The sequence below is a fragment of the Aspergillus pseudoviridinutans genome (genome assembly GCF_018340605.1).
Source record: "Aspergillus pseudoviridinutans IFM 55266 DNA, scaffold_11, whole genome shotgun sequence".
Taxonomy (NCBI): Eukaryota; Fungi; Ascomycota; class Eurotiomycetes; order Eurotiales; family Aspergillaceae; genus Aspergillus; species Aspergillus pseudoviridinutans.
In genome coordinates, this window is record NW_025091291.1 from 44,572 (window position 1) to 70,974 (window position 26,403).

Here is a 26,403-nt window from a genome sequence, read left to right on the forward strand (position 1 = left end):
GTAGATCTCCTTTCCTAGTGGCAGCGCAACCCACTCCTCGCTTCGAGCTATGGGCGCATAAGCATCAGAAGGAAGAAATATTGGGTAGGGTAACGCACTAGGTGCAATATGATCATGAAGAGATGTCTCCGAGCTAGGGAGCAGGATGAGCCCTTCCAATGTTCGACTAGCAATGCTCGAGATCAAGTCCGTTAAACAGAAGGTCAAGATTCCGTGCACCACCTGATGAGCTTCTATTTCGCAAGCAAGCCGATGAATGCCTCTTCTCAGAAGAGAGGAGACCAGAGACATCCGTCTTGTTTCTTGCTTCTTCGGCACATGGTGGAACCAACTGCTGACCATGTCAGTCAAAGTAAATCAGAAGTGTGTAAGCTCACGCACAAATATTCGCTATCGCCCGGAAGTAGAAACAAAATCCCCACACCACCCAGGTCGGCTGTTAGTAGATGATAGCGTTCTCCCTTCCTTACCCAATCACGTATTTCCTTCGCAGAAACAGTTTCACTGGGGAGTAGTATTCCTGAACGGTTGACAATGTGTGCAAGAACGGTGGATGTGTAATGAACAGTCGACTCCCTGGAATTACTTGCAGAATTAAGCCCCAGCCAACATTGCTGGAACAAAATGTACCACAGAACAGCACATATCCGGAACTGAATTCGGTCTTCGAGATGAAGAACAGGACGGCGAGGGTCCCTCAATGGCAGTGAATCACTAAACGTGCGAAGGACATTACAAGTCTTTGCGAGTAAACTTGGGTAGTCTGTGTCTGGTGTCCCTGTACATCGTTTGAGAAACTCACAGGGTAGTTTCCAGCTCCGTATCTTTTGTTCCAAGTTGATTGGTATTTTAATAGGTGAGTTCTCGGCAGCAACGCGATCGACAACATTTGAAGAAGGAGGAGGAAGAACTTTGGGAAAGACTTGGCCTTTGCAATTGACGTCCTGATCAGTTAGCGCTTTAGCTCTCCTTTTTATTGTATGTATTATTACCTGCTTTTGGCTTGAATATAAAGGGGCATATTTCTTCTTTGCTTCATTGCCGACCTTGTCACAAAACCCTGAAAGATCGGTCATCGTCTGAATCCAGTCCGCCAGTACTGGTGATGTTAGAAAAAGGGAAAGAGGGAATGAGTTGGTGACGGATTGTGGCAGATTATGCACCAGAAGCTCCTGGTTGACCATGGCCGACTTCCCCTCATCTTGTTGTAGGGGCTTGACAAGGTTCCCATTGGCTGCCCTACACTAACCAGTCATCTTTGCGATTGCGGTCATCAGGAGGCGTGTGGGTCTATTCCCTGTTTGCCACTTCTTTGTCTATCCATTTAACCAGGTCGCCAATCAGGAATAAGGGCTTTTGTTGGTTCGTACAGAATGCAAAGTTGTTCAACTAAGGTCCCCAAGTACGCTAACTCTGCTGCGGTCTTCGAGCTACCGTGTTTATCGAGACAACCCTTTTTGTCAAGAAGTGCAACCTGAACAGCCTCAAAGCATTATTATTGCTAATATAATGGCTTTTTCCACTCTGATTAACTTTGTTACAGCATACACCTGCTTTTCTGAGCTGCAAATCTATTCCCTGCACTAAACAACGTATGACGAATTGAATGCTGAACACCCGCGGTGTGCCTCGTACCAGGAAAGGTTACTGGACCCTTAGCTTAAAGAGTCTCTTTTCGTAGACAAATGGAAGTCCCACGAAGTTATCTCAACCTCTGTAATTCAGCCAGGGATCATCACAGAGCTCTCGTGCTGTCGCTCGATGTTCCGGTTCCCATTGCAGCATTCTTTTAGCAAAATTGAGGAACAACTGTTTGTCATCTCCATCCAAGAACGGAGTAAGGTTTGAGAGACTGAAGTCCTCTGCAGGAATCAAATCCGGAAACCTAAATTCACCTATGAGAGACGTAAGCACCAAAGAAACCATTTAAGGATGGAAAGTTGTACCGTTTTTCGAGAAAAGATCAGAACATATAGTCTGGTCAGCCCTCTGCAGAAGTTGCAATGGAGGAGGGCCAAGAAGTCGAATCATCTGGGCTAAGTGAGCAGCTCGGCTGTAACTACCACTTCTGGGATCTTTCCCATTAAAAAGGGTGGTATCTGCTAGTAGCTCCCAGAGCTATCCAGTTTAGTTATAACATACCCTAGTTATAATGCACGGGACCTTACCACATTTCCTAAGTTCCATATATCCGTGCTGTATGACCATGTAGCCTTTAAGAGAACTTCTGGTGCGCAGAATTGCAGGGGTTGAATATCATGATTATGAGACTGATCACCAAAAACAGCAGAACTGAAGTCACTTATTTTCACACATCCCATACCTCCTTGTAAGTGCCCAAAATCAGGCCGAGACTGATAGACGCGACGACCAGCACATATCTTGTATGGAGGAGGATGGCTTTCCTGATAGTGTACATAACTATCAAGGACACTGCTGTTTTCGAATCCCACTAGGAAATTGTCTGACTTAAGATCTTTATTTTTGTTAACCAAGGCCAAGGAGGATAAGTAGCAGGTAGGGAGGTTACCAGTATGTATGATATGACATTCTGTATGAAGAAAGTCAAGGCCCTGTAGTAATAATTTCAAGAAGGGCTTCAGCACAGTAGAAGGGACACCAGCTTTCCCAAGGTGCCTCCCTAAAAGCCAGAGTGGTTCTCTTAATGGTTCATACAATAAGCATGTATGTTCCCCTAGAGGACCCTGGATTCCAAAAGACTCCTTTGCTACACGCACGTACCCTCTACCTTCGTGGCTAGACCTCAGTCGAGAGATATGTTGAGATATTTGGGCCTCTTCCTGGGCGGACTTTTGCTCTGCAGTTCCGCAATTCGATATTTTCAAAGTATAATACCGGTGTGACTGCCAGCGCCATCTTCTCCTATTAGTGCTGCTTCATTAAAAGGAATATAGCTTGTTAACTTACCGCGAACAGTCCTTGGCCAGCCACACAGTAGAATTGACACCCCAGCCAAGTTTCGATATAAGGCGGTATTTATTGTGAATAAGCTCTCCAATGTAGGCAGGATAATACTTATTTGCATCGTAATAGGGACTTCCATCTTCTTCACCACTGAGGTCAGAACGAAGAACACTCTCGTAGCTGACCATCCTCATAGACGGAAAAAGAGAAAGTTTGGAACGGAGGAAACGCTGGATCGACATTGGAATATTAGAATGCTCTTGGAGCCGAGGGTCGGCGTACCGTTATTAAATACTGGGGAGGTTATTGAACATCGGACCGTTATTACTTTTATCCGAACACCTATGACTGATATTGTTGCACTATTATTTCCGTTCTCTTAGCGTGCAAGACGGTAATGATGAATAAGCTAATCAGGCACGATATTCTGCACTACAAAATACAGAGTGGGATAGCTACTTATCCAGGACTTATTTCACGATTGTGGTGCACTGCATACAATTTTAAACTATCTAATTTTAAACTACCTTCAAGCATTGCGGTCCGAAGCTAACAAGCCAAACCTGACCCACTGGCCCCGCTCTACCGTATTCCCTGCGATTGCGTCAAGCTTTTCCACCAGATCCATTGCCGGATTGCTCTTCCTTTGGGAAGTAATCGTTGACCTTTTTTCCCTCGTTGTATTTTGGTCTAGAGAACCATACGTTCTTGCCTCCAAGTGGGTTCGGGTAGTAATGGACGGAGGTGATTCTTTGTCCCTCCTCCGAAGTAATTTCAAAGTTCGCGTGGAGAGGATCTTTCCTGCCGTCAGCCTTCGGCGTGGAATGCGGTCTTGACCTACTGCTATGTTAGCAAAGAAAGTACAAGCTCCAGGAACGATAAACTATACATCACTTTGGCGTTTTTTGCTTTTTCGAGCTCAGGAAAAGAGCCTTTTAATTTGACGACCGCTTCCTCGACTGCAGTCTGCGCCGACGTTTCATTGATACCTTGAACGCCGGTCGTGCCCGATTTCCAGGAAAAGGTGAGAAACCGGCCAACTCGAGTAACCCAAGACATACTGATAGCAAGGGGAAAAAAATTGTCAAGTGAAGGAAGTGTGATGGGTAATGGTACCAGAGAGGACTTGATGGATTCCGTGATGGTTGAAACTGCCATATATATTTGGTAGATAGGGTCGAACGACGACACAGAAGGTCTAGATATGCCTATGGGATCAAGATTGGTGTATTGTTTTAGTGCAATCTCTCTGCGCGATTGTACGATTGGTTCTCTCAAGAACTGTTCTTTCACCTTTCCCTCCAACTTCGCCTGGAATTGGCCAATTCTAGCTGAACATGCAGCACTTCTGTTTTGTGGCTGGCGCCTCTCAAGAAGTATCCTAGCTGCCTCACCAGCGGCACCAGTGACACTCTGGTATATCCTAGGAAGTACTTGGTAGTAAGTGCCTGCTAGGAAGCGCTAGGCTGTTAGTGCCTCCTGGGAAGCGCTAGACTATTAGTGCCTCCTGGGAAGCGCTAGTCTATTAGTGCCTCCTAGGAAGCGCTGGTCATTAGCTGCATCCGCAGTCCTAGATCATATTGATTGGGCAACGAGACTGGGATAAGTTTGAGAAGAAGCGAAGATGGTCTGACGAGTGCGGTATATTGCTCCAGCTGCCTATGAAGAGCTTGTGTACGAAGTTTAACTTTTCTAATTTATGTAATTACCGCACCCAGGACACTACTCTTCAAATTGAGTAGTTCACGAGCCGTTCGGAGATTGGATGATATTGCTCTGCTTACCCTTTTCAGCGACCCAAAATGATTCGAGCATGGAGAGTCCAGGGATTCTACCCTGGGTTCTGCTTCACTACCAAAAATCGTAATTCCAACATCAATATCAGGACAATAAGGACCGCAACTTGATCTATAAATGCCAGCCTTGTCTGGAGTGCTCACCGCAATATGGCACAGACCAGTCCATACTTTCAGCATGCTCTTCTCTCGAGTAACCTTTGCCTGGGCAAACATGTTCTGCTTCACAAAATTTACGAAAGCCTCCTCATCCGCATCAGGTGGCGCACAATCGACAGCTTACCAGGCTACCAGTGAAATTATTTCAAAATACGCCAGCATCTCGCCGATGACTCCATCAAACCCTGGAAAGATGGAAGATACCGCGCCGTCTAAGCCCAGCTTAGCAGATCTACACGCAGGACAACCAATCCTGGATGTTGTCGCAGCCGAGGTGCACTTTGGGATATCTTTCTTCAGAGACTACTGCGGCATTTTAATCAAAGGGGGTCAGATCCATATGGTGTTTACAGCTCGGTTTCGGGAGACCCCCGAAAAGATCCGTCTCATATCTTGCCCACAACTGATTCACGCGCCTAATTTGACCCCTGAAGGCCGAGAGTTGCTTCAAAGCAAACTCGATGCTGTTCTGGGCCGTATAACAAAAGAGGAGTGGGTCAGACTCAAGAATCGCTACAACATTATCAGAAAGGAGTGGCTTATTGTTTCTGATGCCTAGGAAGAACTAGGGATTTAGTTTTATTACCTGGGCTTTTAAGATGGATGTAGTCAAGTTTTATCTGAAGTGTATTTGGAAAGCTCTGGGACAGGTCTGGAACGGATTAATGGACATGACCAGAGCCAAACTTCTTTGGCTAGGACTCATTTCTTTCGGTGTTATAATTTCTTGTATTTTACCCTCCGAGACACTAGCATTGATACCGAAATTTGCGTGTAGCCCGGCCTCTGTCTTACGACGCTGGAGGCATATATAGGAGCGATGATCACGAAGCAGATAACATATTGTGGTTCGAAGAGGCTCTCTACATAGTCTCCATTCTCTAGATAATGTCATTTGAAAAGGCTCTCTACTTAGTCTCCATTCTCTATCTAATATGGTTCTTATTTATCTTTCTTCTTTTATGCGCCTATTACTTTCTGGCACCGGCTAAGAGTTCAACGAAGCAAGCCAAGCCTGCGTCAACAGACGAGACAGGTTGTGGCTCCTCCGGAGCTAGTAGGAGCACCTTCATGGCGACTCCTTCAATTGCAACAATGACCAAGGATGATATTGATTTTGGGCTTTCTCGTGCTGGAGTGTACTTTGCGAACAATTATCCAACCGGTAAGACACCCAAGTGTCAGTACAGCACACTGGCTGACCAGAACTCTACCAGCGGCGATATTTATCCTCATGAGATTTGAAGAAGAGCAAACCCCCTGCTTGGTACCAGCACCGGGATCTCCTGCTGTTCTTGCCGAATGCCAGCGCATTTTTCCATGTAGTTGGAACCAACTCTCTTACGGTCAATGCTATATAGTGTTGATGAGCATGTCACGGACAGAGACATTGGATGGAGAGCTTGGCCAGTTGATGCGGAAAAGAATCAGAGAAGATCTACTTGCCAATGAGGAATACAAGGAGAGCTTAGACGGGCAACTCGCATGCATTGCCATACATCTACAACAACTTGTTTGCGTCCGGGACTCTGAAGTGGCTGAAGGCACTGAGGGAGTGCTCGAAGAGTTTCTCCCTGTCTATGACAGCAATAAAGTCATCAGGACATGGATGATTAGAGTGTCTGCACGACGATGCTACCGGGGTTCAATGACTCGTACTGGGACAATCAGTGAGCTTTTTACCAGATTGTCAAAGACAAAGTCTTTTAAACAATTCTAGGGCTTATACAAAGAGGTTGATTTAGAATGTTCTGCTACTCTCAAAGCCAAAGTAAATACATTCCTATTTCTAGCGTAGCAACTTAGACACTACCATCGTCTTCTTTTCCCTGTAGAGGTTCCCTCCATCCATATCGATTGATCATAAGCGCCTCCTTTTCTCTCGCATTAACCTGTTTCAGTCATTAATGCGTCAACTATACGGAGTAAAAAAGTTGGGTAAAAAGAAATAAATCTAGTAATGAAAATAGAAAGAACAGTAAGAAAAAAAAGTAAAATAAAATAAAATAAAGGCACGGGGCACGAGGTACAGGGAACAGAATTCCAAGTCGGAACTATTCGGTCAGGATGTTTTGCTGCCTGCCAGCACCCAGAATTAACAAGGCCACTCATTGTAGGCGTATTTTATACTGCGCTTAGATCTTCTATGCGCCATGCACGACAATCACATCCCTGATCGAGAATATTCCCTGCTATACCAGTAGAGTAGCCAAGGGCGAGGAACCTCCTACCTTCCAATACACCAACCGCCCCCAACGAGGAAAATATGCTGGAAAAGGAGACTAGGGCGTGATATACTTGCGTAGGGTAAAAGTGTTATATGGATGGGAGCTTTTCTCGTCTTATTTGCCCTTAACGCCCACTTTAAGAAGAAGCGCATTGCTGATCCTGAGTCTTCTGCTGCCTTCACTCAACAATCAACAACCCCATGAAGAGTAACATGGATACTGTAAGTCCTCTGGGCACGATCATGGCCCCAGGCACTAATATATTAGAGGGAAACTAAGAAGCGGCAAAATACAGGGGCAGGAAGGGAAGGACTCATACCAAGAAAGAAGGACAAAGAAGAACACAAGAGTGTAAGGGGTAGCAATCCTCATTGGCGTCCACTAGCTGATAGGTTATAGCAAGAACTAGGCATTCATACGCCCAAGATAAAGACCCTGCTGTCGAGAGGCCGCCATTAATTTACAGGAAAGCTGGAGAAGCACCGAAACATGATTGGGACAAGAAGTTACCCGGTTTGCGCCTTAGGCGGCCCTGCTGTAGCTGCAGGACGGAAGTACCGGTAGGCCTAGTCTGTCGTATTTGTCACCACGAGTCTTGTCCTGAGTGCTTGTACATGCAAAAGTGAGATTACGGATGTTGATCAGACACACGGGCCTCTATACTAGGACTAGTCACCAGAATGGACTCGACCTTGATGGTGGCGTTTGGTACTTTGTTATAGCTGAGGATAGAGGACAGTTTTGCTACTTTCAAGCACTTCAGAGAGGCTCATCCGACTACTGTTGCCGGGAGGGAAGATACTCTATTCTTAGCTAAGGGCAGCAGGAATTCGCGTTCATGCAATCCTACCATCCATGGCATGCAAACTATGCCGCATTAGATGCAGGAAGTAGGATAGAGAACCCATGTATTGTACTTGATTCACGTTAGGAGGGCAGAGAGAGATATCATACCCCACCCGAGCCCCTGCATGACTTTCCTGTTTGCGGCTTGTCGTGCGTGTATCAATTCCGTGCGCCACGAGATCAATGGTAGTGGAAGTCCAGAACACTTTGCCTCCAACTTGTCCCAAAAGCTTCAGCCATCCTTGTCCACTCGCTAAGCCGAACGAGTCATCTGGTAGCATCCGCTACGCACGCTGGACAGGGCTCCCCAGATAGGCCGTAGCAAACTAGAAGGGTCATTGCTGCCAATCGACCAGTCTTAGGACTATCCAAATATCGCGTAGCTAGGCGGCAATGCCGGAAGCACTGCAACCAGTCAGACTCATCGACCCGTCTACTTCCATATTCGATCGTTATTCAATACCCAAAGGGCACAAGCATTCTGATCTCTCATCGCCAACACTAAAAAACTGCCATTTCCCCCGTCTTGAAGCTCCAATCCTTCTTCTTCCATCTAGTTCCTCTCTCCTTCAGGATATTGAGTGTTCTCTTGAGCTATGGGTAGCTTCTCACATGTCAGTCACTGATTGTCTCTTCTCTTGACTTGACTTTGTGTCACCATCCTCGTTTACCGTACATATCCCCGGAGCAGAAAACAAAGAAAAGGATCAAGTAGTCTTGATCTAATTCCAACTCTGTTGCAGCTTGTCGCACCTGCCCATCTGTGTGCCGAAATCAGTTGCCAGTCCATCTTGCAGCATCTCCCACTTCCAGGCCGTTCTTGATTGTTTGCTCTCGAACGTCCTTGGGTGTCTGATCTCTGTTCTTGTCTGGGTGCATCCTGTGAGTAGAATGTCGTCACTATTCACGCATACTACCCCCTCTCAAATCTGTTCGATGGGCGTTGGTCTGCCTCGAAATGGCTCATCTACCTTCAGAAGTAATTTACAGCGGATGGCGGGGTCATGGACTCGAACCGCCGTGCTGGGTTTCGCTTCTGTCTTGACGTTCTTATCTAAATTTTGGGCCTTTCTCATTGCTGTATCTTGTGCCCCCCTTCAAGGCTTCTGGCACGCTGCATCTTTCCAAGTGTCAAACAAAGCTAATCAGCGACATTTGTCTGCCGTGACTTCACTAGACCTGGATCTCTGCAGCCTCATCACCATCCCGGATCACCTGGTGCCCCGTTGGAAGAAAGACCTTCGAGACAAATATATTGCGCTATCGCAGCTGTAAAACTCGCTCCGACCTCGACGACATTTTCATGTGTTGAGCAATATCTACCTCTCAGCAACTCAGTAACTGTACTGCCTGAGAAACATCCAACTCGAGATTGTCCAAACCTTCTCAACAAAACCTGCCGTACCTTTGTCAACATCAACCTCTCAAATCACACAATGGTGTTCAGCGCACCTGTTCCTGGGGTGGGCTCCAGTAAAAGGCCGGCGTCATGCATGCAGGACGATGTTAACGGCTGGGATAATGTCCCGGTAAGTGATACCGGCATTGGAAAGACATATGGAGCTGACTCATCTCCTACATAGCCCATGGGTAAATCCGTGCGTTCATCGATCAACGTCCCTTACGCCCACTACGCCATGATCTATCTCGACAACATGGGCAGAGTGAAGGTAATCGAATCTCCGTCTATCCAGAAGCAAAATGGGACTGTTTTCACAACCGAAGTCCGTGAAAGGTTTTTGGAGATCCTTGGTGCCAAGATCGGGTATCAACGCCCCATGGTTCGAAGTATGTAAACACTCCGCGCACAAGTACCATATTCTTGCTGATCTCATTTGAACAGGGTTGTCAGCTGCCGGTGCTACACCGTATAGCTATGATCCTCAACAACCGCTTGGTCACTTGCCTTACCGTCAAACGAAGCAGGGCAGAAATTCCCCAGCCCACTCTAAGTACGGTGTGCCGCCATCCGTCCAGTTCTCAGTCCCCGTTGAGGTAACGCCCTCTTGTGCATCAGTGGACATGGTCGGGCTCGAGATTGGTGATACTCCTAAAGTCCTCGACTACTATGAGAGATCCTTGAAGCACTTCCAGCAGCTCAACTGTCGTCAGCTTGCAAAGGCATTCATTAAGTTCATCGAGCCAGGAAAGCAAGTCAAGCACCCCTATAATGGAGGTAAAACCCCCGCAGGAGCCTCTCCTGGTAAGAAGGGTGATCCAGAGAAGACAAAGCCTGAATGGTGGCCCGCCGATGTGGTTCACAAGGAGCCTGACCATCTTCGAAAGGATCGTACGTGTGCCCCTCCAGGAAATCTCCAGTGTCAAGTAATTTTGCTGACAGATTTAGAACGCCTCTCTCTGTTGATTCATATCATCCGCAATCTTGGAAGATCCGGTATCACCACGGATCAATTGCAGGAAATTGCCCACGAGTGCAAGCGGCAGCTCAGAGGCCCCCACAGACTCCAAATCTTGGACGAGGTCTTCGGAGTGAGAAGGATTGAAGAACGCTATGAAAGAGGAGAAGTTGGTAAGCAGCATCTTCTTTCTGTAAAATTCTTTTTGACAGCTGTTGACCAGCCTCAGATGCCAACACGATCGTATATGTTGTCAACCGAGAGTCGAAACAGAAAGGGAAGGATGGCGACCCCAATGTGGATCCGGACCAGAAGCATGAGCAAGAAGATGATAATGCGGATGAGGCGCTTCCCATTCTCCACTCTGAGATAAACTCAACCAGCCTGGGGTCGAGCTCAGTCAAACACACGGGCATGGCGGCACCAAGTTGTCCAATTAATATGGGAGATGACAGAAACCAGTTGTTTCCTTTACCGGAGTCGTTGAGATTTGGTAAGACACCTCGGGATGATCGGACCTTCTTTCCCACGACCTCCGAGGATACCGAAGATTATGCATCGCAGCAGATGCCCAGAACACTTGCAACAACAGCACTTCTCAGCCCCAATGAGACACATGCCGCTTTCAATTATATGACACAGGCGCCCATCACCTCTCCCGCCTCGGAGCAGATTTCCAACCACCGCCAAGCACCCTTGCCCATGCAGCACTCAGCCAGCTTCGACCCTTGGACGCCTTCGTTCCGGCACAATCTCTTCAACCCAACGGAGTATGGTACTTCACCCAGTCACGCCATGTCTCAGACTACTATATCATATCAACTTCCCATGTCCCCGACGTCCCATCCCCAGGAAATGCCTCACATGGCTCACGGCCTGCCGAACCTGCCTCAAGACTGACCTTCAAGAATGGATGGCATGAGCATGAGAGGCCCTTCTTTCAGGATCATTGAGTCACCCCTGTGATCCATCACAGCAGGCTCCTCATTCCTGCTGATGTGGCCATCCTGACAGTTGGACTAAAAATATGCGGACTTAGCCATGCGGCTTATTCGACGTCAAGTGACTGCCAGGACACTCCATGGTTTTATATGGCAGGTACTGTCGATGACTTCCCAATTCTTCTTCATTTAGTATATATACTCGTTGCTTGTTCTATGTTCGACCATGTCTTTTTCCTTATACATACGTTCAAAAATTCTGTTGGAGATGGCGCCAGATGACATGAGATGCAAATTATGGGTGATGTTCTTGTGTTTGTTCATTTCACTTTTTCTCTCTCAATCATGATTTGAACAACTGGCAGCGAGGGGTGTTGAAGCTCATTCACTTCGGATGCCAACCGGCTGAATGGGAGGTAACGAGGCCTAACAATGATTGCTTTCTGGATTAGCTTTTTCGATCAAAATACAATGATCACTATATCCCATAAAATTACACTGGCTTCACATAGCGCATGTTTCTGAATTGATCCTTTCCCTGCCTCTGACGGTTGAAGTGTCTTTGGATGCTAAGATCTTCTCCTATCCTCGGAGGCACACTCTGTCTGTCCAGCAATCCTTGGAAAGTCGCTTCACCGTATGCGCTACGTTGCGGCCCTCCCTCACTCATCCGCTCCTTTGTGGCTCAGCTTTACCTTCTCAGCGTTCTCAAGCTCCAGATCTTCGATCCGCTAGACAACGAGTTAGCGCATGAATACTACGGCAGCAGCAAGATCTTAGCTGACCGGTATGCCATAATTGAGCATAATCTTCCTGAGCTGTTCTGGATAAGGAACATCATGATCATATTTCTCTAATGAGTATAGGAGCCGTGACGTCTAACAGGAGGAGTTTACAAATCCCAGACGTTTTTGATTTAACATTAACGTCTCCGTCCATAGCATCGAGATACGTACTCGTCGTATCCCGTATAGTAGGTTACAGGAATGCCTTTGGAGCCTGAATATATGTTGGTCGCGGGACTCCGCACCACCAGCCGCCTTGCATACGGATAGTAACGATGGGTGTCTCTACTACAGTATTCTTTAACTGAACAATTACGTACAGCAATATCCCAATCGTCTGGCAGCCTTACCCATGGTATGAAATTAGCAGTCGTTTTCCCAAACTCTGCACTAGCTTATTGGCATCTAGTACATGGAGAACACAAGGAATTCTTTCCTAAACAGCAGAAGGTGTACGACAATGCTAATCGACGTAGCCTCAGCGGCAACTATGGAGACACTGATGTGTTCCTCAACATTCAAACCAGAGCGTCCGATGAATCCACCCAAAAATTGCCGCTCCTCAGGCAGCTGAACGTGTATCACGGCCGCCCGACAAGTACGTTCCATTGCCTTGAGAGATATCGGACATTGCCGACCTCATCCAGCGGATAGACTGGGCGAGCTTCTGCAGCTGGTCGGTTGATAAGGAGTGAGGGGTGAAGTGTCCCCCTAGTTCGTTCCTCATCAACTGGCTGGAGCACTAGTTGGCCGGACTCGAAGCAGACGGGGAGACGGTCGAGCGGAATAAACTCCAATCGTGGGCCATCTAAGATTTCATCAAGCAGTGCAGGGTCGTATATAATCATTTCCTTCAAATCGGAACGGTGATGAGGTTTCGCTTGCGCGAGACCTTAAAGCATCGCGAACACATTATTCCCCAGGATCATTAGTTCCAGAGCCTGTGCCTCAGAGATTTCTGCTTGACCCTACGGACGATTAAGTAACGGTAATCAGCTGGCCTTTGCAGTCAAACAAGGGTAGGTCATTAGGGTTGAGACACACCTTTTGTGGTGCGGACTGCGTGGAGCGTTGGCTCCGTCCCCCCATCTTCGAAGTGTCAACAACTGAGCGTTGTCTAGAAATATGTTCCAAGACGGACATAGGTGTGGTCAACCGAACACATAAGATGAGACTAGGGTGATCAAAATTTATAGGAATTTTGATACCAGAAATTCATTAGGCTGGGAGGCACTATACTTTTATGTCAACAGCGAGCTGGTAGAGTGTCGATGGCTTTCGTTATGGTGCTAGTCCATCCAAGCGTGTCCAATAAAGTTCCCTATACGGCTCTACTACGGGTACTATTAGAAGTAGTAGCATCATTAAAAGAAGCGATATTGGACTATTGAATGCGAAACATATCCGGGTGGGTCTAATTAATATATTTTTTCCATTGGTACAGAGGGGCATCTTTCGAATCGCTTTCAATTCCGCTGTCACTACAATTCAGTAAACTTTGATTGAATCAACATCTCGGCAAATACTTCAACTTGTCAAAAGAATTCGTCTTTCAGGGACTCGAATGGGTTAGCCGTGTGCAGCCACTCTTATCGCGATCGTCTCTTTGACGTGTGGCTGTCAGACCGTCGCCACAAAACCGTAGTGTATATATACCCAACGTAGCGCTTGGGTACGTGGCCTTTGCGAATACCCGTCAGATGTACAGTACAAAGAGGCGAAGCCAGAGGGATCGTTTGACTAGTCTCTGAATGACTAAAGAGCCACGGAATAGGTGCCAGGGAGTTGCTGATGGAAGGCAGTTTGGAGGGAATATACAGAAGAGCGAGAAAACCAGCAAGGTGCGGAGCATCGGGCTAGGCAGACCGGATTCAAATGCTCGCTTTGGACACCAGGAAGTTGACCCAGGTAGTGTCAGTGCCTGACCGGTCATTACGTCCCTCTGTGTCTTTGTCGGCATCTTCTCCGAAAGGGCAAGTTCACCTGCGTGAACAGCAAAAACAAGTTCATGTTATCCAGAAGCGGCGATTTCCTGGATTCTGAGTTGATTGTTTCGACCAGGGTCGGGCATCAGCTCACTAAGTCGGTGTCTGTTAGTGCCAGTGATTCTTTTCCCTGTAGTTGGCCAGGTCAAGATACCTGATCAATTAGTGCAGTTGGGTTAGCCAGGTTCTAGGTGGAGGAAGGGAACAACAAAAACCACAGAAGCCCTCCCAAAGACGGTCCTAGAGATCGCATTCGCAGCAGCAGCGTATGTACATCTATCCTCTGACCATGAAATGCATTGATGATTGAGAGACGCTGTCGCGGGCTGACGCAGATGCACTTTGTTGGCGGACTCGACTCGTGTCATTTTTGGAGTCCTTTTACCAGGTGCATTAGCGGCGCAGCTTCCTGCGTCTCGAATTCCCATCTTATCTTCACCACTGCCCAACCAGTCAAACAGACACATGGTTTGGTCGGTAATCTGGGCGGTTACTACTTGGCACAAATCAAGGAGTTAGTGGAGTCCGACATGACAGGAGTAGCAGCTTGGTAACCAAAACCTGATAGCCCTGCACTTGCGAAAGGCATGTATAGCAAGCAACTACAATCTGTAGATGATCCTAATTTCGGCAGAGACGGTATCCTCCTGTCGAGTACAATATCAAGAATTACCAGCTGTTCTCTCGACGATAATTTTTCCTAAGCTAAAAAAGACTACCATCACAGCAGCGACAAACATCTAACCGGTAATCTAAAATCACGATGCAGATATTTGCAAGTACAGCGCGCATCGCTTTGACCATTCATGAGAGAAGTTTTGCGTCTTCATGCCTTTCTAGTACTGCGCTTTCGTCGTTGCCCTTTCTCGGTTGTCCTCGTCTTTGGGTGATTTGCCCAGTCTTTTGCCTTGTCTGTCCATTAACCCAACTTGTTTAATAGAACCTGTTGCCGTACCGGAGAATCCTTAATAGGTCGACCCTATCGCTACTTTCTTCAAAAGGAGTCGGGTCGGTCAATTACACTTCCCGAAGCCGCTCTTGAAAACCCGCAATATCCAGAGAACCATGTAGATGCACGCCTTTCATGAAAACCATGCCCAGCCCACGACACGCTGCTATATATACTATATGGCTGCTACTTCCACGCTTGCACTTGCCTCCGTACCGCATCCCTTAAATTGTTTATGTATCCGGAACTGGCCTGATTTGTCTTTTTACAGCAGGTCATTGTTCGCCTATTGATTCAATTGATCCAGTCAGCAGATAAAATGTCGCACACAGACATGCATCTCCCCAGAACTCCGGTCATGCTGCCGGCTCAGTTGGAGACCAGCGCGCCAGAGGATGCAGATTCCTCCTCGGGGTCTTCATCTACTTCGATCTGTTCCTGCTGTACATCGCCGCCACTCGAAGAACCAATTCATCCGGCCGACCCAATTACTGAACACGGGTTGTATCCCTATACCGCTCTTGAAGAACGATTCTTGAGGACGTTGACTATCTTCTCCGCCACGCCACTCCACGCTCAAGCAATGGCCATGGCACCACATGACCATCGGGTAACTCGACAATGGCTGCTGATTGAGCTTCTCTCCCACCGGATTTTCTCCACATTTCCAGAGCAAGGTGCTATCCGCAAGCTCAGCACGTCTTACTATGAACCTGTTGGTCCGGGTGATATTCTGGTCATTAGCGCGCGCCCAGTAACCAAGAAATCGTTACGTTGGTGCGAGGCAATCATAACCAGGGAAAGCATGCTGGTGGCCATTGTCACGGCCCTCTACGACGGGCCACCTGTGGGAACGCGGGGCGACGCCTGGCTCCGAAGACCAGATGACTTGTTGGATCAGTCAGTTAGTTTAGCAACCTCGTCTCTGGCACCTGGGCATGAGTGACGGCATTCGTAAGTCATGGGCCCTCGTTTATGTACAGTGCCAAACCTTGCTCTGGAATTCATGGTTTTTTTACCTACATGCGTTTTTTTTGTGGGTTGTTCTCATGTGCATCTCTCGCGTCACCACTGTACCAGATGTTGGGTGCAGCAATCCAAGGCGACGTATACTCCCAAATATCCATTAAGTCTTATTTGGTATCCAGGATTCTGCATGCTCCTGCTTCTCATCCATCTCTAAACCTACATCTCCTGAGCGACGCTGAGTAGCGTGGGGTACTGTATATGGGATAAGCTAAGGAGGACCGGGAACGCGCCATATTTCTTTGCATTGTCTGCAGTAACGTAGAAACTGATGCGAACCTACTGTCCCGCGCCAAAGACTCGGCGTAGCTGTCTTACTATGGGCCTTAGGTTGATCAATTGTTGCCAGTGCACCCCTTAAGAAGGGCTTCGCCCCCCCAGGCAGAGCCCGGGGCCCCCGAAAAGAAATCATCTTCAACTAGATTAAGAAAGAAACTCCACAATAAGAATAAACAACATACCAAAGGTAAAAATATACATCTCACGTTCACACCAACACCACACTCACATTCTAAATAAACAACCAACTCTCTCACACAACCAAAGAAAGTAAACACACCTTTTCCTCACTTGAATATTCGCTTCACTAATAAAAACACTCCAACTCCGTAACTAACGTAGGGCTTCGGGCCCCCAGGCACAGCCTGGGGCCCCCCAAAAAAGAATCCAACAATAACCAACAACTGTACGTTTTAAAAACAAAAAACAAGCATCCAACACGTTGCATAATCAGCATGAACACTTCCAACCTTCAAAAATAAAAAAATACTCACCGCAACATACAAGTTGCTAACCAACCAAAGTAACATTTCAACCACCCCGAATATCGTATCCACAACAAAAACGATAATCTTCAAACATCAGTATCAACTTCCAAAATAAACATAAACAGGACGTACCAGTCCAACCCTCAAGACCATTCATTGCCTCCGCATACCGCGTGAATACACGCTCTCTTTCCACCTCCAGCTGTTTTCCAACCAAAACACCAGACTCCAATGCTTTCACATAAGCAGTAACCAAATCAAACGCCGACATATAATGCTCCTCCCATCGATAAACCTCTTCCCGAGACATCGACGCTCTAGCTCCCTTAAAGACAGCCACACCAGCGCGAAAATTCTCGCGCAACTTCAAGAAAGAAGAATCACTATACCTGTACCAGCATTGCTCAGCACAGTCCCTGTCTAGCAACTGACGGTTAACAAAAAACCGTGATAACACGAATAAACAGACATACCATGAACATGTTGTAACACCAACGCATTACAACTACACAACTGCATTTTTTTTCTGGATGGGCTTACGTTTTGCCCCGTGGTTTGGCGAATATGACGTATCAGTGGGCTCGTCAGGGAGTTCAGAAGAATGTCGTTGTTGACATTGAACGTCGAGTTTCGTCGAGTCATTATGATGTGATTTATTCTTTTATTGAGATGGTGAAGTCGAACACCAAGTATCGGTCTTGCATTGGATTCATGCGACTGGATGTTCACGTGGTTGTGGTTACGAATGTCATGTTTGACGAAGGGAAGATTACTAAAGAACGCATGTGTTTGCATGATTTGTCTGTTCAGAAGGAGAAGTTTGATTTCTGTTGACTTTGACTACATTAATGTTCCTAAGTTGTTGGATTCATAGATATATATATTTTAGCATCGGGTACAGAGTTACGTTGGTTTCACGTATTCGATTCAGAAAATTCGGGGGGCCCCAGGCTCTGCCTGGGGGGGCGAAGCACTTCTTTACAGGTAGGGCAATTAGATTTTAATTGTTTTCTTTCTAGTTGGTCTATAGAACGACCCAAGGTGGTGTTCAACTACATGATAGTTGAGGGTGTATGATGATGACAGAATTCAACTTTTTGGATCCACTTGGATATTATAACATTGCCCCAAAAAGCGTGGGGAAAGCGTGGATGTAGACTAGCCCAAATGCTAACCTACATTTTTGAGCTTACCAGGTGAATCGAACCAAAGTCATATCTTTTCATGGGTTATTAAGCTCTAAAAATGACCGGTCTCACCATGCTTCGAGATAAATCAGGTCATGACCGACTAGTTTGCTCAACGCTCTCCAGCCCATCATTAGCCGCCATCTACGAGTCTTATAAGGTACAATATCTGTGCTCCCTTTTTTGCTGATCCTTCCTTTTCTGCTGATCCTTGGCCCCTTGCGTCCTCTATATTTGGTTCATTCTGTTGGGCTCAACAACGCCAAATGGGTTGATGGATGACTGTAGTGGCTCTAAATAAATCATATTTCCTAGTCAATACTAGTGCAAGTAGGGCTGGCTGTGGAAAGGAGCATCAAAGCTAGAAACAGGAGGGGTTTCCCTGACAGTGATCCCGCGTTGTCGGGACGACTTTTACCCGGATCGGGCAGCGGGAAGGAAATAGCAGGGAAATCACCAGGCAAAAAGCAAAACATGGACTAGCAGAGCAGACCCGAAACTCAGGTTCCCAGCGGAATAACTAGGCGAGGCTTAACTGCTTGACTTGACTTATTGGCATTCCAGCGGAGAATCAGAAGAGCCCAGACACATCCAAAATGCCCATGCAAGTTCATTCTAAGAAAAGGGCTCGAATTATGACACCTGTGGAAGACCAGATGGTTGGAAAGAGGGCACCGCATTCAAGCATTGAGGCGCAGGTTATTTACGGGAGAAGATCTCCTGCAGGTGAAAACGCGTGGAAGGCTTAGGGCTCTCGCTAATGCATGTCGGCGTGCAGCGCCATGCGAAACTGCCAATATGTTTGATGTGCACCAGAGACTGCCAACATGAACTGGGTGGGTAATGGCCTGCCGTTCAGTTTGTCTATTCCATTCTGTCTTATTCCAAATGGCTATTGGCCCACCGCAGTTGCAAATCAGCGCTGTCGGTCGTGGAGAGTGGTAAGCCCGAACGCTAGACCTCTTTCCGAGGCGCTCAGGGGTTCAACTTGGGTTCAATCTGGACATGAAGACCACTCATTACAAAGATTACATGTTTGATTTTCGGCACTCAACCTGCAGCTTGGGGAAAACGTGAGATCCAGTCTGCTTGGATTTGTTTCTGCGATGGCTAGTACCATAAATTACCGGCCGAAAGACGCCATACCTCTGACAACGACTTTTGTGTGTTGCGTGTTGTAGTTCCAGAAACAGGATGTCTACAGATATATAGATTTGCTCCCCTTAGGTACTACAGTATATATAACCCAGTGGCGGATGAGGCAGATTTTCTTTTCTATTCGCAATTTCTCATCGCGATAGCAATATAACCAAGGAGTCAGTTTGATTTTCATCAGAGTAGCCGTGTCTATATATAAAAGAATACTGTGCTCCGTAATATAGTCGCGACCACACGGATTTCATAAGTGGTTACAATGACCCGCCGTAGATTATTTACTTCGGAAGTTTCTTCAACCGTGGTCCGATGCCGCCAACGCGCGCAATGTCAACGCGTGAGAGGATATGGATACATTATCAGGCCGAATAATCCAGGCGGGACAACGCTATGCTTGTAGTGCTAGGGCCCGCCCCAGATGACTGTACAACCATCTCCGTAGTCAGTGGTGAGCGCCTGCAGTGCACAAGAGCAACGAGATTTGGGCCGGTTATGACTGGCGAGTAGTCAACTCAGGCGATGGAGCCAGTGACCGTCGACGACGATCATTTTGCGACAGCAGGTTACCCGCAGATCCGTTCAATAGTTGAATTGGATTGAGTTCCATTGTACTGTCGTTTGCAGAGCGACGTAGATTACTTTCTCTCAAGGCGGCTTGTAGTCGTATACCCAGACGGCGTGCCCGACAGAAGTATTTTGAATGTTTCGAATAATTCATGGTATCCGAGATCGTAGTCAATATGAAGAGCGCGGGCTCCTAACAAGAGCGGCACTCCGTGCTTTATGTGAAATTCTCTCTCATGATCTCTTGCCCTTATATACACGCGAAAAGCCGACAACTGGTGACTAGTGAAGCACTTCCACGCGGAATACTCATGTGACAAGCTACTTGTAGTGTTGGAAGGTCCGGGTGAGCCTGGTCAAATAGAGGCCTTTGTTGACCCTTTCCCGAGACAGCTCTCTGCCACCGGACACTCCGAACGCTCTGGATATGCACCGCGCGGGTAAGATGGCTACCCTATACAGCTACCAGGCCCGAGCAAATAGTAGATGGCCCGGGTAATAGATAGTAGATCTTCGCTGACCGTTCTGAAAGGATTTGTCCGGATTGATGCCCACGCCCATCATCTCTCAGACCATAGTGATAGCTTATCCGAAGACGACCAGTGGGTGCAAGGGACGATGCGTCCTGCGGTGCTGTCGACCATAGATATGGTAGGGCGAATACTGAGCAGAGCATGGCCGAGTGCTTTTTGGCTTTAGCGGTGATGCCCATGTTGGCTATCCGTAATCGAATGCCCGATGATTGCAGGTTCACCAAGGTCGATGAGAAAGCAAACCTCCCGGTACATTGGCCAGCTATGGCTGTAGCTTGCTCAGTCAAAGTTGATACGAGGTTCGGGCGGTACAGTACAAAAGGCCGACCTTGAGTGCGTTCTGAGCTTGTGGAATTCAGAACCACGCCTCTTCCAGCGAAAGGGCAGCGATATGAGCGACACCCTCACACCCGATCGACAACATCGAAGAATCAGAAACACAAGGAGCAGATGACTGGCTAAATGACATCGCGAGCGAAATTGACGATTTATGGCTTTACGGACATCCAGATAAGGGCACGTCACCACAGACATCTCTGGTCACGGATACCTACATGGCCGGAGGGAGAATCTACAAGGGGTGCACATGCCCTGAGCACCAGGAGATCTACGCCAATTGGCCAACACGAGATGCTGAGTTGAGGATCGCTCAATATATGAGAATCTGCATGTATTGTAACAAGGACTCCCCACAGGCAACGGAGCTTCGCAAGCACCTACGGAAGTCACTATACTCCAAACGAAATCCGGCAGTTCAGACAAAGACACGTAACAGATGGAGCGCTTCCACTCCTGGGTGGACTCTCGATGCCGGACAGTGCCATCCTCCAGTCGGTCAGAAGCCCGAACAACCCGGAGCCAATCACATGCGGACCGCGCCTATGTAGTCCATCCAACGTTGTCCATCCAACGTTAAGACAACAKGAGCTACGCAACAAACAGTACAACGTCCAGAAGTCAAGAGATGTCGTCCTTGCCAGCTTATTCCAGAACTTAAGGGTTCTGGAGTACGACATCTTGGCAATCCAAAAACCCTGGCGTAATCCATTCATCGCTTGTCCTACCATCCTCTCAAAAAACACACTTCCAAGTTCTAACTTATGTACTCCGCTGAGACTGCGACGAGAGTATGCCTCTACATCAACAAAAGAATCGATCCAGGTACTGGAATGTCTCCTTCATCTCTAAGGATATAATCTCCCTCAATCTCCGACTCTCGTCTTAACCAAAGCATTCACATCTTMAACGTCTACAACGAAGTGACCTCCGACGCGCTCCTGACATTGGCCGAAGCCATTGGGACGCTCAACTCAGACAGAATTGTCGTTCTGGGCGACTTCAACCTTCACCACCCGCTCTGGTCAGCAGACCATCGTCGTTCTCGCAGTGGGCCTAGCGCCGAACACCTACTCAAAATCATTGAGGACTCTCAGCTACAGCTCCTCGCTGTACCCGGGACTCCTACCCACCGATGGAAGGATGGTGAATCCACAATCGACCTGACCTTTGCCGCCGAAGACGTAACAGCCCGGGTCACCCATTGCAAGATTGATAAAAGTCTCGACTGTGATTGCGACCATCTCCCGATTGCCCTGGCCATCAAATGGGGCTGGCAACCTGCGGAACCAAAGAAAAAGCGGCTTTGGTCGAAATATACCTATCCTGCAACAAGTGACTCAGAGACACCTCGCTGGAACGAGTGATGTCACGGAACTCAGTGGCAAAGAGGGTATCGATGGATTCGTCTCGACCCTCATTCAAGCCCTGAATGCTGGTATCGAGGCCTCTGCCCAGTGGTCCAACCCATCCCCACGCTCGATCCCAGGATCCAATCAGGAGTGCCGGGACCTCTGCACAGAAGTTCAACGACTTCGGCGAAGGTGGCAGCTTACGAGACAGGATGATGACTACGAGGCCTACCGACAAGCACGCAATAGGAAGGGCCGGCTCGTCCAGAAGACTCTCCGAAACAACCATCTTCAAAGAGTGGAGGAGGCATCAGCGTCACCATCTGGCCTCTGGAAACCTGTTCAAATGGGCCAAGAACAGAAACAACGCATCAGCGGCCTGCACGCCGCCACTGTTGAAACAGGATGGAAGATTGGCCCATGAGCCAGAAGAAAAGGCAGAGACACTACGCCAAACCTTTTTCCCGCTTCCGGCCCAAGCCGATCTTTCAGACATTGAGGGATACGCGTATCCGCCACCAATTGAATGCCCGGACATCGCCATTCCAGAAATTGAGAAAGCAGTGCGCAGGCTGTCTCCGAACAAAGCTCCCGGCACTGACGGAATCATCAACGGCATCTTGCACCAGACGCTTGATATCCTTCTTCCGAGTCTCCATACGCTTTTAAATGCATGTCTTCAACATGGCTACTGTCCCGCACACTTCAAGGACACGATCACGGTAGTGTTCCGGAAACCGGGGAAGGATGATTACACGCAACCTAAGGCATATAGACCAATTGCACTGCTGAATACCCTAGGCAAGGTGATGGAAGCCATCATCGCCAACCGACTTTCCTATTTAGCAGATGTGCACCACCTCCTCCTAAGCCGACATACGGGGGCCGTAAACTCACATTGACGGAACATGCCATGCACCTCCTACTCCAACGGATACACCAAGCGTGATCTGAAGGTAAGGTAGCCTCTCTGCTGCTACTCGACGTATCAGGGGCATACGACAATGTATCACCAGAACGGCTCCTGCATAACCTTCGAAAACGCCGGATTGACCGGAGGATCATAGCCTGGATCGCGTCCTTCCTCTGTGACCGTACTACGACCCTCAAGCTGCTGGAATTCACGGCCCCATCGGCGCCGACCCAAACCGGCATCCCGCAAGGATCTCCGGTTTCGCCAATTCTCTACCTGTTCTACAACGCAGACCTGATTGAGGGATGCAGGTCACAGGATACGGAGGCGGTCGGATACATTGACGATGTGTCTACGCTGGCAGTAGGGCCGATGGCACAACGGAACTGCAAGACCTTGAAAAGATCCACCAGAAAGCCGAACAATGGGCAGCCAAACACGGTTCCCAATTCGCACCGGCAAAATATGAACAGGTCCATTTCACGAGAGACCCTAAAAAGAACAGCACACATGCTCTCCGCCTGCCGCACGCCACTATAAAGGCCTCCGCGTCCTGTCGCTATCTAGGAATCCAGATGGACAGCAAGCTTCGGTGGGACTACCACCGCGACAAGGTAGAGGCGGGGCCAACGGAGCGACTGTCGGCTCTGCCAGCACTCGCCTCCTCAACATGGGCAACCGGGGCCATCCATCTCCGGCATGTTGACCGCGCAATGATCGTACCCCAGATGCTTTATGGCTGTTCGGCATGTTACATCCCTGGAAACGGCTACACAACCAGAGGATACGCTATGACGAGTACTATCCAGAGGATCCAGAGACGTGCAGCCCAGCTCATCGCAGGGGCCTTTAGGACAACTGCTGGTGCAGCGGTGGACGTCGAATCTCATCTACTCCCGGTGCAACAGCAGCTTGAGCAAACTGCGTTGGAAGCCACGATGCGCATTAGAACAACACCGCTACGTGACGACATGGCCATGACTGAGACCGGCAGAGGGGAGCCTAGAACGGGCTCCCAAGGACGCAGCGAACAGAGCCCCGTCGATCTGTTCTCGAACACATTGGAGAGTAAACACGGCGTGCGGCTCGAACGGCTGGAGAAACGCATACCACACTAGCTTATTTTCCGTATGTTCACCTGAGTAAAATTCCACAGGACAACCACGCCAGCCCTTCCAAGCTGAAGCATCCTTGCAGTTCCAAGACGATCATTTACGAAGATTCCGGTAAGTGCAGAGTTTGTTTGCTTTGGCCAACGACTTACTCGGATATAGGTGGGAGCTCGGCACATGTATTCCAGATGGCCTGCTGTCTGGTAGTGAGCTTTCTCCTCTCAGGAACCAAAAACACATTCAATCCATTTCACTTATCACGGATGGCGAATGTGGTGGTACGGAACCTAGTTCGCAGCACTTAGTGGACCTTGTTCAGTTCAAAGATTGGAGAACACTTGTCTGGAAGGGCCTGAACAGGTATGGCGATTTCGAATCTCTCAAAGACTGCATTAGAGTCCATGGCCACCAAATTATTTCACTTACCTTAGACCTTGTGAATTGGGATCGAGCAGAAGGAATCTGGGCCGATGGATTTCGCTGACATAGCACCGGAAGCGTACCCGACAACTTCTTCGCGCGAAAAGTGCTGAATGCCCAACCTGGGGACAACAGGATTGATTTTCAAACTCTCGAACATCTTCACCTGTCGGCCGTCTCATTCAATCGTGCTGGAGCCGAAATGCTCTGTTCTTTCAATCTGAAGAACTTGAACACCTTAAAATTACGGAATTGCCCAGGGTCAGTTGACTGGCTGCAGTTGGTACTTAGCTCTCAGAAATTGATGAAGCTAAAGTCCTTCGAACTTGCTCTCGACCTCAGTTGTCTTCAAAGGGATGACTACATGGGTATTACGGAGACAATCTGCAGTTTTATTCAGCACATCCGCAAGTTAGAGAAACTCTATCTCATGTTCCCCGAACCCTTCGATTGGACAGCTCTCACAAGTGCAGTCGCCAGTTGTTTTTGTCATCTGACGCGCTTTGTCATGCACCATTTAGCGGATCGTGGTGGCCAATACCTCGTAGACGGAGGTATACCATTGCCTTCTCATTTGAACAGGTACTGCAAGAAAGTCAATTCACTTGTTATGGATCTTCCACACCACCTAAAGAATTAGTATGTCTGACTGTTGATATTCGACACTCGCATAACTGCTGACTGAGAGACACGACGGTCAATTACGAAAAATGCAACCCAGACCATCATGCAAGCTGTTGCATATAAGGACGAGTGGAGTGGTCCTGGAGAAAATGTCCAGCTATGAACAGCGCAACTGGTCATCTGCACCGGTATTTAATTACAGATATTGAGATGGTAAGTTTGTCCTAGAATTTCAAGATATCACACAAATGTAAAATCCAAGATCCCAATAGACCCGCCATATGGTCCTGACGATATCTTTGAATTCGCAATGTGGGCCTTCAGTAATGATGGTCTTCCCAACCTTGCTGTACTTGCTTGGGGAGATGTCTCATATGAAGGTCGCTATTCGAAATTCAATCTCTTCTCTGCAGATGTGAGAATGGCTACCGATCCCTAAACTCGGCCGACGTATTGCTTTGGGATCTTGTGCAAAACAATATGGACATGCTGTCCGCCTGTCCTTTGGATGATATCATGGGACTATAACATCATTATATAAGCTCGTATGCGTGATTTTCCCATCAACGGTAATTTAGCGTGTCGCTGACTGGGGGTTTGCGATGAGGCTGGGCGACAGTGATAGTGTTGCTGGCGTCGAGGTTGGGGTTGCCAGTGTCGACGATGCAGCTTCTGACGGATGCGGCCGACGGGCGTGGCGCTGGTAATTTATGATTTGGGGGCGGCGAACGGGAGGCAGCTTCGGTCTATCTTTAATGGATGGGCGTTGACGTCGCCTTCAGTGGAGTTGATTGGGTGGCTTTTATATTTACAGATTTGGCGTAGTATAAGCCGCATTTTAAGTAGATGTGTGGATAAGCATAGATTGTATACAGATTTACCTTAAGACCAATCCCTATACCCATGATGAACAGGTTGGAACAGTCCATCGCCAGCCACAGTGTCCAGATATTCACGTCGATGAAGGATGGAGTGTCAAATCGGCGTCATCCATACACTGGTTGGGGCTCGTTGAAGGTGAGGCAGGAGGCATAGTGCGTCTCTGAATCGTCCTGGTGGAAGGAGGGTACTCCTCTTCGGTTCCCGAACATAGCACATTCACGATGTCGCGTACGAGCCTTGTAAAGCCAGAGGGCTGCTGATGTTGGCCTGAGGATGAGAGGATTGCAAGGCGGATAAGTGCTATTATTATGTCAACCTGTAACGCCTGTTAGCGGAGGAGACTCCGGGCAGCAGCAAGCGCTTACCAAGGCTTCCATAACACGTCGCTCGTGGTCAGGGTCTCCTTCCCCTGTGCCATCGCCGTTCTGAGCCTCATCTAGGAGTCGAATGAAAGCTTGCTTATAGCTGTTAATATCATAAAGAGTGAATCGAGGTCTTCACATACCGTTTTCTCCAAGATCTCTCGCTTAACCTCAGGAGTCACCATGGTGGCTTTAATGT

General features: G+C 48.1%; 5 protein-coding genes across 5 annotated transcripts; 3 read left to right on the plus strand and 2 right to left on the minus strand.

The window, feature by feature from the left end:
• Positions 1 to 3,530: 3,530 nt before the first annotated feature.
• Asppvi_002010 (uncharacterized protein) lies at positions 3,531 to 3,984 on the minus strand (the record flags this gene model as incomplete). The annotated part of the gene is made up of 2 exons (XM_043307543.1): positions 3,531 to 3,762; positions 3,815 to 3,984. The coding sequence occupies 2 exons, from the start codon at positions 3,982 to 3,984 to the stop codon at positions 3,531 to 3,533; spliced, it is 402 nt and encodes a 133-aa protein (XP_043163478.1).
• A 915-nt stretch (positions 3,985 to 4,899) lies between these two features.
• Positions 4,900 to 5,439, plus strand: Asppvi_002011 (uncharacterized protein; the record flags this gene model as incomplete). The annotated part of the gene is made up of 1 exon (XM_043307544.1): positions 4,900 to 5,439. One exon carries the CDS (start codon positions 4,900 to 4,902, stop codon positions 5,437 to 5,439), a length of 540 nt encoding a protein of 179 aa, XP_043163479.1.
• A 3,951-nt stretch (positions 5,440 to 9,390) lies between these two features.
• Positions 9,391 to 11,211, plus strand: Asppvi_002012 (DUF2841 domain-containing protein; the record flags this gene model as incomplete). The annotated part of the gene is made up of 5 exons (XM_043307545.1): positions 9,391 to 9,483; positions 9,538 to 9,742; positions 9,798 to 10,244; positions 10,302 to 10,484; positions 10,541 to 11,211. 5 exons carry the CDS (start codon positions 9,391 to 9,393, stop codon positions 11,209 to 11,211), a joined length of 1,599 nt encoding a protein of 532 aa, XP_043163480.1.
• Positions 11,212 to 15,290: 4,079 nt separating this feature from the next.
• On the plus strand, positions 15,291 to 15,917 carry Asppvi_002013 (uncharacterized protein; the record flags this gene model as incomplete). Its single annotated transcript, XM_043307546.1, has 1 exon — positions 15,291 to 15,917. One exon carries the CDS (start codon positions 15,291 to 15,293, stop codon positions 15,915 to 15,917), a length of 627 nt encoding a protein of 208 aa, XP_043163481.1.
• A 415-nt stretch (positions 15,918 to 16,332) lies between these two features.
• Asppvi_002014 (uncharacterized protein) lies at positions 16,333 to 17,406 on the minus strand (the record flags this gene model as incomplete). The annotated part of the gene is made up of 3 exons (XM_043307547.1): positions 16,333 to 16,415; positions 16,897 to 17,128; positions 17,305 to 17,406. The coding sequence occupies 3 exons, from the start codon at positions 17,404 to 17,406 to the stop codon at positions 16,333 to 16,335; spliced, it is 417 nt and encodes a 138-aa protein (XP_043163482.1).
• Between the last annotated feature and the right edge of the window lie 8,997 nt (positions 17,407 to 26,403).